The sequence below is a fragment of the Aulostomus chinensis genome, chromosome 14, assembly GCF_037954235.1.
Source record: "Aulostomus chinensis isolate RoL2024-O1b breed Wild chromosome 14, RoL_Achi_v1.0, whole genome shotgun sequence".
Taxonomy (NCBI): domain Eukaryota; kingdom Metazoa; phylum Chordata; class Actinopteri; order Syngnathiformes; family Aulostomidae; genus Aulostomus; species Aulostomus chinensis.
In genome coordinates, this window is record NC_141333.1 from 8,378,877 (window position 1) to 8,390,988 (window position 12,112).

The 12,112-nt window shown below is 40.3% G+C and overlaps 1 protein-coding gene across 1 annotated transcript in view; it reads left to right on the forward strand.

Annotated features, from left to right (window-relative positions):
* Positions 1-12,112, forward strand: part of rabgap1l (RAB GTPase activating protein 1-like) — a 94,999-nt gene that overhangs the window by 20,459 nt on the left and 62,428 nt on the right. The window contains exons 12-13 of the mRNA XM_086225275.1: positions 1,498-1,591; positions 2,176-2,326. Coding sequence (XP_086081401.1) covers positions 1,498-1,591; positions 2,176-2,326 — 245 coding nt within the window. The remainder of the gene's footprint in view (positions 1-1,497; positions 1,592-2,175; positions 2,327-12,112) is intronic.

Consider the following 12,112-nt stretch of genomic DNA (forward strand, 5'->3'; position numbering starts at 1 on the left):
TACTTATACATAGTGTATCTGCACAATACATCAAATTAGAGAAAAGCTTGACTGAGTTAGTAAATTTATGTCAGATTAAAAAAAAGTGTAAATGTATTCAAGGACATTCAGTTAAGAAAATGAATAATTTTGATAAACATACATTTAAGAGTTAAGATATCTATGTAAAAGATTTTCTCTGCACTAGTAGGACATCTTGCTTTCCTTCCAATCCACTAGTGGCTTCAGCATGAGAGAGATCCTATTTGAAAGTAATCCCTTAGTGAATGCACAGCCTCTGTCCAGATTAAAAGGTAACTGTAATGTGTGCCGTCTTCACGGTTCCTTTCATCACCTGGTAAGTTTGCAGTGGCATTCCTCGCCACGTGATTTAGCTGTTGGGGTTGGAACAAATTGAAAGGAGCCCCATGAGCATTCATAGAAAGGTAAAGAGCAGTTATAAGACTGTGATGATGGATAGATTCAGCACTGTATGGAGAATAAAGGCTGCTTGCCCTAGAAGAATATATCTTAATCCATTATTTATTATCAAGGCCTCATTTTCCAGTTTGTCATATTTCCATCAGCTTTGAAATATCTGTTTCACTCTCAGTTGCATTCAGTTGTAAAAAATTTAAAGTTAAGTGTCTCTTAAAACTGAAACCAATTACTATATTTCTGCAATGCATCGAGATGTCATGATGAAACTAATAAAAATAAAGGCAAGCATTTATGGGATAACCGTTTGGCATACACTTATGAATTTCCTAATTTATCTTGGTTATACTGTATGTGGCACATCTGGACTGACACTGGCGTATACCGTATTGTAAGTGTCGTGTCTTTGCGCTTGTGTTTTGGCTTGGTCAGTCTTTAATCATTTCATCATCATATAGACTGATGTTAAATGTCTTTGGCATCAAGTCAAACTTGATGTTTTTCTAAGTAAAAATACCCATTGAGGAGCCAAATGTGTCCCTGGATTGTTAGCCCTTCTGGTTGCATCGTAACACATCATACTTGAACATACTTGAACTGCACGTTCAAAAGTGTACGTGGTGGACATACTTTGAATCTGTGTGTTTGTTCCAGCAGTCAGTTTTGTCGGGGGATTGGTTCATCTCTTCAGCACTAGAGGCTAGACAGCCATTAGTGCTTTACATGCTCATTGTCTTGTGTCTGCCTGGCAAGAAAGAAGAAAATAAGTATAATGGTTCTTTTTTATGGTGTGGCTATACAGTAAGGTTTTACTGTATGCCTGTTTATTGATGGCTGTCACATAACTGCACTGTCATCCATTAGAACCGCTTCTGCGATGTTGTCCAAAGTGTTGAAACATCTTCAAGATCAAACAAGGCATGCTGACTTTTACTGACCGTAGTACTTACGGCTCCTAAAAGGCCTTGTAAAAGATAACCGGTTTAGTCTTCCCATGTGGCCAAAGGTCAGACATCAGGATTGATCCACTTTAGAGACTAAATGTCTGATAATATCAATGTGCATTTGTGTTTCCTGTAGATAGTGACAGTGAAATCTCCAGTGGGACGGGAGATGTTTCCAAAGACTGCCCTGAAAAGATCCTGGAGTCGTGGGGAGGAATCCTCAATAGATGGTAAAGCTACAAAAGTTAAAAAAAAAAGAGAGAGAGAGAGAGAGAGAAAGAAAATGCTGTCAAGATTAACACGATGACAGTACGGTAGAGTAGTTTCAACTCTAGTGTACATCTCTCACTCAACTTCATTTCCACCACTCGTTAAAGAATCTTTGCGAAGACGACAACACTGTTAATCAATATTGAAACTGTATATGTGATTTGTTCACTACTTTGGTCACTTCAGCTTTACTTTTGTAGTAGAAAACAGGTGAAATGACAGCAGCAGTCAGTGGGAAGCTTTCAAAGTGAAGGTATTGCATGTCTGAAGTGAATGTACTCTATGTATGTATGTACAGCTTATTAATATTGTTAACGAGATCCACTTTATGAATAATACAAAATAAGTGTCGGTGCATTGTTGGCACTTCAGAGCAAGTATGTCTGCACTTGATTGACATGTACATTATTCACATTGTTACCCCACATGTCATCTTTATACTTTAGCTAAAACAAATATTACATCTTTTAAGCTGCAATTCAAAGTAGTGTTCACTACAGTGAGGTTATGAAACAACCTGTCCTTGTGTGTTTGTGTGTGTCAGGCATGGGAACCTGTCCTGTCGTCCGAAGGGTTTGCCCTCATTGGTCCGCAGTGGCATTCCCGAACCACTCAGAGCTGAAGTCTGGCAGCTGCTGGCCGGTTGCCACGACAACCACGACCTGCTTGAGCACTACCGTATCCTCATCACCAAGGTAAAGGAGCACCCACATAAACCAAGGAGGCACAACTCCCTCTAAAAACCTCCTCTTTTCTTGCCAGTGTGTGTCTGGGACACATCTATAGGGCTTTTGCAGGTCTCTTTCATAACTGAGTTGCCGGCTGCCACGCCAACAACTTAATTACCACCCTCTGTGCCTACTGGCATGTATGATAGCAACAAAGGTTCTCCCTTCATTTTTGGTACCAGGTTCCTTGTGCGTCTTTCCTTCTGGCACCTTCCTCTCGGTGTCCATTGGAGACAGTTGAAATGATCTTCCAAAGATGAGCTGCTCAGACAGTGGCAGGCTGAGGAAGGCAAAAGGCAGCAAAACGCACTGATGAAAGGACTGGCTTTTGTTTGGCTTCATGTTGCCTATCCTTAGGATTGGCTCAGGAGTAGTCTTAGAGTTACTTTGACTTGCTTTCTCATCCTACAACATCAAATAACAAAACTTCATCTTCAGGCATTGTGTACAAACGCATAAGAAAAGCTTTGGTGTGTGTGAGCCCCACTGGGCTTCAAACTAACTCAGATATAAACCGCTTGTGTCAGGCACGCACAGCTCTTGATGTTGGTATATAGTGAGAAAATCTGCCCAATGTGAAAGGGTCACTGTTTCGATCTCCGATTCCCCATCAGACTGTGCAGAAGTGAACTGGAACCTCTAATTGCTCCTCATCAGCTTGTTGGCTCTTGCATAGCAGCTTCCACCATTTAACATATCAACAGTGGTTTATATGACTATAAACAGGTTTTCAAACTCTCCCACCCCTTAAATTTTGGAATGTATCAAAGCTAAAAGAAATTGTTAGCTGAAAGATCCCAGCTGGGTTTAAAATGCAAACTCCTGTTGCAGCCAGAGCACTGATCATCTCCCTCTCAATGTAAGGGACTTTGTTCTATAAAAACCCAATTACTCTTGAACAGTTTCCACTACATAGATCCTTGAATTTGGGCAGACTCCGATTTATATGAAACATGGGAGAAAACTGTACCATGCATTTTTAAATCCTCCTGGTTTGCCACTACCCCAGGAAATACAAGTAAGTCTTTACTTTTATCACAAAACAGCATTAAAACTTCCACAAAAAAAAGAGAGCAAACTTTGCTATTAGTGATATGCAGAATGGCTTCAACATCTACCAAATCAATATGTCATCCATCGGCAGCCCACATGAAGGAATTATTTACTCTGATTTATACGCCCTCGCCCGCATCTGCCCGCATGGAAATTTCATTCCACCTCTACATTGACTTTTGAATTATGCTGAGCAGCAAATCAAGGTCTACTCGGTGTGAGACAGTGAAAATGATCTGCACTCATATTGACATTAAACCAGCAACGCCTTTCACAACAGTTTTAATGTCTATATCTGTTGAATATGAAATAATGCCTCAACCAGGATCTCTGTTCGTGAAGTTGGGCATCTCAGATCTGTGATCCATCTTTGGCTTTGCAAATCAGAAGGTAGAATAACAAAACCCCACTGGACCAGACAGCAGCAGCCATTGGGGGAGGAGGTGATATAAACACACAAAGAAGACAAGGATCCTCTCTTTTATGGATAACACAATAGTCTTTCTCTGTACTGCAGAGAGAGAGAGAGAGAGAGACTGATGAATCTACCTCCCACAATGAAAAAGCAGAGCAAAGGAGAGACAGTGGCAGGATAGAATAAGCTAGTAAGAAAAATGGAGAGCAGGAAGGATGTCGAAACCATAAATACGACGACATAGTCACTGTAGGGAGGAGTGGAGAAAAGCAATATGTGTAAACACAAGGCGAGCCATGAGAAATCTCTCTTTTCTGTGTCACATTATTTTACCTACTGTGCACATCTCTGTCTTTATCCTCCTCAGTCTGTTAGTTGCCCTCACTATCAGTTACATTGCGCTGATATTTCTCTTGATGTTCACTCTCTCAAGTTCTGTACTTTTTCCTTTTCTTTCTTGTATTTTGTATCACCTCACATCTTCCCTCCTATCTACCATTTCTTCATCTTTATTTTTCCCCTTCATGAGCCATATTTTTCTGTGCCTCTATTCGTCTTTCCTTATGTAAGACCTGTAGTTCAGATAATTTATTCTCATTTCACTGACTGGCACACACCCACATCCTCGTCTTGCTGGAGTAGTGATGGTATTGATAGTTGGGTGGCCGGGGCTATTAATAGCTGTACCAAATGAATGGAACTGAGAGAATATGGAGGAGGGAGGGAAGGAGGCAATGGAGGCGAATGACGGCAATAGTGAGAGTGATGTGGAGCTTATTAATGTCTATTGTCTGGGCTCAGTGACAACATTAATGTTGATTGAATTCTAAGTAATTGGACTGTCACCCTTATGGAAGGGGTGTAAGTGTTGTAAATCAGTGCATTCTATCACCAGGGGCTCTAGACAGGCATTGTGTTCGTAATCTACATCTGAAGAATGGTTAACCAGGTTTGGTTTCTAGTGTTAAAGCTACATCGCTACAATGCATTGGTTTAGTTGTTGGTTGTATTTGGCTTGTCATAGTTTTCTTTTTTTTTGTTTATAAAGAATTTTTACTTTCATGCAGCTTCTAGGTTCAAATTCATCAGTGAAAAGTGTATAATTTATATGTGCATTAACCTTTACCTGAAGTACGTCATGAAGTAACCCTACAGAAGTAAGGGGTTTCCCCCAATGAAACTGATCAGACGTCTTGAACAAGTATTTTTGACATTAATCATTTGCCCTTCTGGCTCAGCAAATTTATCAGCTTCAAAGAAAATATTTCTATTTAGACCCGTCTTTGTCAGATTTGTGTTTAAAAATGTAAATTTCAGATTAAATTGTTCAAACGCATTTAAAGCACAGACGCATGATTGATAGTGTTTGTATGTGTGACCCGTCAACTTTCTTAAGTCGAATCTAGACAGGGATTGTTTTACCTGATGAGAGTGTAAGATTATGTGATTCCTATTCATAATTCACTGACATGAACAGTGCGTAGTTTAACAAAGAGCTGATCCACAGAATTATTCTCTGAGCTCAACAGATCATTTGTTTTGCCATCAATTCTTCAATACATTAACTCATGTGGCAGATGCTTCTGAGAAATCAGCACAGTTGGAGTAAGCACTGTAACACTACATCCAGTACTCTGCTAGCAGAAAATTAAGACAGTGTTCATACAATTTCTGGGCCTATAAATCATGTCGCAATCCTCCTAAAATGATCGTGTGACCTTTTAATGGGGTTCGTTCCCAAGGTGATAACCACTGGGTTTGACTAACCTCCTGAGCAGGTAGCAGCTCCTGGCCTGTGACCGGCAAGCATGATATCATTGATTGCAAGTGTCATGTCCAGTCCCACACTGCTCTCATTTATAGTCATCGCACACAGAGTCATAAATGCAAAATCTGTCACACACACCATGACCTCAGGGCATCTGAGACATTCACAAAATACTGCTTTCTCGGCTAGTGCAGCACTGTGTTTGGGGGTCAGGGTTGGGGGTTTTCTAGTGACATTTGAACAACCTTTTCGTCTCCCCAGAGCTGAACAAGCCCAAGGTGTGCCACCACGCTTGAACTCACAGCTTAAAAAAGCTCAGCTAGCCATTTCCTGGCCTGTCTTTCCAAAGCCCAATCTCAGCCACAGCACAGCCAGTCTGTTAACAGAGGTCAGGATCTCTCCACAGGTACGATGGCCGTAATCAGAAGCCCGGAGCAGCAGTTTACCACAGCAGGCCATAAAGAGTCTTTTTCTGGATAAAAGTGAAGGTCTTTCAAGGACATTGTTTTGCAATAATAGCTGCTCTTTCCACTGGGCAAAAGTCAGCAGGTTAAGAAATCTGCAGTGGGAGTTGGTGGGAGTTGAACAGATTTGTAAGCGACACTTAATTGAATTAGTTCATAATTACATGTGTTAACAGAAATGCTAATGTTCCAAATGTTGCTTTCAGGTACTAAATGTAGAATTGAAAATTAAAAAAAACAACAACATTTGTATGAATTAGGAGGAAATTTGAATTGTAAAATGGGTTCTCGTCACACAACCCTATATTTGTATTTTGCCATAATATGGTGATGCACAGGTTTTACAAAGCACTAAGCCACCCCCAATCACATGTCCCCATGGGTGAAGTCACCTTTAGATTTGTGGAGGGAACAGATAAGAGACTGAGGTCTGATGATCTGAGTGGTCTATAAGGTCAAGCCCATGAAGCCATGACCCTGAGCACGCATGGGGACCACAGCATGTTTTGTTGTTAGAAAAACACGGATGCTTAATGCAGAACAAAGTGTCTCTGCACTTCTAAAATCATTTCAAATTCTACCTTTTGTTTTTTTTTAATCAGATGCCTTTAACTCTTAAGACAATTCCCACGTAAGATGTAATGAAATCTAAGAGACTTGTAGGCTGGGCCTGCATTTTTCTTTACATTGTGATGATGAATCATATTTAGGCCAGGTGCCAGCTTAGCAATGACATTTAACGTTGGTGCACAATCATTGGTAGCATCAGTCATGCAGCCCAGCTGGAATAATACTGCACCCACGCCTGATAACCCAGATACATGGAGTACAATGTACAGAAGATGGGCTACCATGGTAACTGCCAGGGTCTGTGGACATCTCCCTGCTTGAAGTTGTCTCCATGACAATTTTCTATCCTTTTGCCCATTCATTTAACATTCTGCTCTTGTTCATTAAGCATTTTATATTAGGATAATTGGAACCTGGGTATGTTCCATGTTTGTGTCTGTTATGAATACACACTCCCATTCCCTTTCTACTTCTGCAACCTTGTGGCAACCACCGCAGTCACTATTGGAGTTGTATGAGCTGTGTCTGAATCATAAATATGAGATACAGCACTGTTATGTAGAATGAGGCTCCAAGAGCCTGAAAAAAATTAGCCTTCCTGGTCCTCAGAACAGTAACTTCTGTTTATAGGCAGAATGAGACTGAGGTTTGAATATGCTGCAACAGGCATGCAATACCAGGGTTGTTCACAAGGTCCCCTCCGACTGCAGGCTGGAGAGCAAGGCCTTGCCTGTTGGGTTGTTAATGCACTGAGGCTTTTTTAAACCAACATTCATATGGATGACACTTTGAATTTCAAATAAAAAAGCAATAACTCTACCATCTAGGGAGCTGGAGACTTACAGTTTGGTATTTTACAACATGGGCTGTCTATGGTTTGAACTGACTGACAGGGACTGAAATTATTGGAATTGTTCCAACTGTAAGTGAAAATGCTAAAGCCAGCAACTTGTAAACTGTTGTAACATAATTCTAGATGGTAATTGTTTAAGAGTGCTTGTTTTGCCACCTCATAAGCTCAGTTTTTTGATCCAAGTATCTGAAAAAGTCAAAGAATTCCTCCGGAGAGTGAGCCATCATCATACATTGCTATCTATGACATCCACTACCTTACAGAATACATTATTGAATGATTGTTTTTGTCTATATACTGCTATACTTTGGCTAATAACATTACCCCTGTTCTGCCTGCAGCAAATCCTTGCTACAGGAACATCATCTCTCTTCTGTAAAAGCCCTGGAGTAAGATTCTTCTCACTGACTGGCAGCAGTCATTATGGACACTGAAAACACAGTAGTGTGCAGGATACAGTGCATGGTTTAATTTTTGTTCCTAATAATCATTTTGACCAAAATACGAGGGTAAATAACATACTCAAGAAATATTTTCCATGTGGTGCAAGAACATGCATGATGATTGTAGTAAATCGATATTTTGGAGGATAAATATTCCACATGTAGTTATAAAAACAGTATGCATAGACACACATGATGTTCATACATAACCATAATTCCACTGGCTACGCTGTGTGCTCTGCCACTAGTGTAAGGTCTTCCATCATTCATGGACGAAAAAAAATCCCCTTCAGGGTCTGAAGTCCTGTCACTCACAGCCTCTCACACAAAGATGCACACTCACATACTCCCCACTATCCCATCCTCCTGCGTAGTATCTGCAGGGACCAGCTGCACTCCGTGTCCACAACACGGCCAAGCAGCACCACTGCCATTCTCCCCTCTTTACATCATTGGTCTATTCACAGCAACCCCCATCCCCCCCCCCAGCTTTGTTTGTCTCTCCATAATGCAGCCCTCCAGCCCCTGTTCACATATCCACAGCAAGAGCCCAGTAGGCACCATAAAAGGACACACTTCCTTTCCTCCACATCCTCAGAAAAAAATCTGTCTATTTTGAAAAGAGAATACGACAAAAAAATCGTATCTGCCTTTTCAAAATAAGAATATTTTTTTATCCAAAAACATCTCTTCAGGTTTAAAGATACTTCACTTATTGCATCCTGTAACATTTTGATGTTCATGCCGTTGAAACTTTTCTTTTAATATGTTTTGCGTACATTACATAGTTTAGAAGTTGAGGTAAAACATTTAGAAGACTAAAGATATTTGTCACATCTGTAATTGTGCTGCCATACTGTAGTGATTACATATACTGTGTGTGTTAGCAAAGCTTCCCAGTCATTCTGACACTGATATGACAGCTCGGATTAAGGAGATCCAGCCTCCAGCGTCTCCTCTGGTCACAACACTTCTGTGTCTCAGTCCCCATAGTGACTATACCCACACAGCTATAGGAGCACTCTGCCTCTTCCTTTACTCAGAAGCAGTTTGTACCCCCTATGTGAATAAATGTGCTAGAATCTGAATTAAATTTCAGTTTTAGCCACAGAGGAAAAAGTTAACGTTACCCCAGTGTGAAAGAAAGAACCAATAACATAATTCATTAACTGAACATGCAGTGGTGGCAAATGCATATTACAGGACAGACAAATGTCCCCCGGAAGAAATGTAATGGCTGTGTTTGTGTTTTCAAAAGTGCTCATATTAAGCTCAACCTTGACCTGCATAATTATAAAAACAGATGAAGATGGTGTAGACTCACTTATAAATCACCCAAAAATTCTTGTGTAAACTGACTGAGCTTTTAATAGGATGATCCTCTGTTCATTAATCCAAGATATATGAAACAGTATTCATCTAGTTCTGCTTTTCATTGAAATTAGAATACCTTATGAAAGTACAAAGAGATACTGTTTACATCTCCCGCTCATATATGAGTAAGAGATGCATCATGACCTACATGCTGCAAGGACAATAGGAGCAAGAGAATAATGAATATAAATATCTCGACCTGAGCGGTCAGACAGGTCTTCACCGCCATGTGGTGTGAGATTAAATGAAGATGATCGATGGTGATTTCACAAGGCAGCCGGTCTTTGACCTTTACCTCTTCCTTACCATTCAACTGTGGCAAGCGTAGAGTAAGCAGTATACCTGGTGACATTGCACTGGAGGTGAAATTAGATTTATTTTTTCTGTTGAGAGTATGCAAGATAAATTGTTGCCATGTTAACGTTGATAATAATAGCTATTACTGTTTTCCTCATGCAGGGCGGTCATATTTTGTATCGTGAATACTTCCCTCCCCCCCTGTCTCACTCACTCTGTATTTGTTACACAGTATTCACCAGTACTGCCTTACACGAGTACCTTCATATTCAGTCGCCTCAATGGCACCGAGAGAAGATTGCAAAAACCCAGAGTTGGGATCCCATTATTGTGTAGACATATATAAGTATACTCAAGTCTAACAACCAGGCCCGGACTACTAGGAGCACTAGGTAGGGGAATTCTGTATCCAGTGTATTAGTTAAGAGTGCTGTGCAGAACACCACATGGTGATGAAAAGAAACAGTCAGCTTGGCACTGAAGGCTACTGTGATAGTTATTCAGTCATGACATCGATGAATTTAATAAGAATAACAGAGGAGAAGGGCTGCACAATAGATGACAATTTAGTTGCATAAATCACGGTATGGCGGGCTGTAAGTTTGAACATTACAGTAGTATTTGTTAAGGCTTACTAAGTATTAAAATGCCATTTTAAATTTTGTGGTACTGTAGATATCCATCTGATGACATCTTATTGTACAAACTTCATAAAACGGGGCAGACCTAGGACCAGGTGGAGGGACTACATCTTCACGCTGGCCCGGGAACACTCTGGGATCCCCCAGTTGGAGCTCCTCAATGTGGCCAGGGAAAGGAAAGTGTAGGGGCTCCCTGCTTGTGTTGCTACACCTGTGACCTCTGATTTAAGAGCAGTGGTGGAGGATGGATGAGAATAATGCTGTTTTTTATATAGATAATACCAAAATATCAGCCATCCAATCTAACCCTCCCTACTGTTATATGTTTCCTTGCAAATTATGAACCAGAAATACAGTATATGAAGACCAACATGTCCTCTGGTAAACATTCAAGTCTGAGGTTGAAAATGCACCAGATTCTGGAATAAACTGAAAAGCTAAATGAACTGGATTCAACAGCCGCTGATAGACCTTTTAGTATTATCTGTTGCAGTCAACTTTGTCATGTGCTTCATTTTTATTCATTGACTGCATTATTTTTATGGCCCCAGTGAGCAAGGAAGCTGCAAAGATGAACATTATTCACTCAATCACGCAGTTTCATGATCCTGTTTAAGTGTACCTGAAAAAGATGGTGGATCCCCAACATCCTTAGTCTCTAAAAGTCACTGTGGATACACCTAAACACCTATAACCCCCCCTGCTTATGCCAACACACTGTTGTTGAGACTGGAATCAGCAGGAGCCCATAGGTGGAGGAGGGCGGGATGCTGGGAAGCACTGAAATGTGAATCAGCCTGCACCTTTGTTTCCAAGTGACCCTGCTGGCTTTGTTTGGGAGCAGAATGAATTATTAACGGTGGCCTTCTGGTCGTGTTTTTCATCAGTGTCCACCTTTAAAGTTAAAGTGCACTATGCTGAGAGATCTCCATTGACTGGCTCCTTCCATTGTAGTAACACGACTGTGGGTTATTTTCTTTGTCTTCACGTAACTTTTTTTTTTTCTTTTTAGTTTTACTCTTTTTTTTGGTCCATCTGTTTTATCATTCCTCTAGATTGTCAACAAATATTTAATTCCATGAAGAGATTATTTATCTTCACTTAAATGTCTAATTTGTACCTCATCAAGTGAGTTGTGGTCTGTCTTGTCTCATAATACAACCTTGGTCCTCAAGAGGCAACAATGAGTCACTGAACCTGGAGACTGGAGAGGGATTAGATGTTCTGTGGTATTATGAAGGCTGAGTGTCTCCCTATATACCTGAGCATTACAGTACATGCTAACAGTGTATAGTGATTAAACAAAGTGGCATTGTCACATTGATGACCACTGGCACCCTTTCTGTTGTCCCCTGGAGAAGGTTAACATGTGAGTTGTAACATTTTAATAAATGTACACTATTTTCACGTGATATTTTATCCCACGCTAGGTTTCAGTGTTTGACAGTGTGAATTTAAAATGATACTGCATACTTTTAGTATCTTAGGTACATAACAACTGACAATGTCTTAACTTACTAACTTACAAAGGTCCTGAGATAGAAGCGTTGATCGTATTAAAGTGTTTTTTTTAGAAGACAGTGTGTGCAAACCCCTTCTTGCTACTGTTGTATGGTATGATAATATATTCTATTGAAAACATCACCAGATGGGCTAAAAATATTCAAAAAGTATTGATATGAAATCAACTAGATCTACATTGAAAACCACAACCAAAATTAAGGACATGTTGCACTATTTTGCACAAATATGGTGGTAAGAAAGATGACTCATAAGCGTCGCAGTGATTCCCTCTTTTCTTTCTGCGTGTTATGGATACAGACCATCTTCAACCAAGTCTCCCTCAGCTCTCTTACAGAAAGAATTCCACTGGAA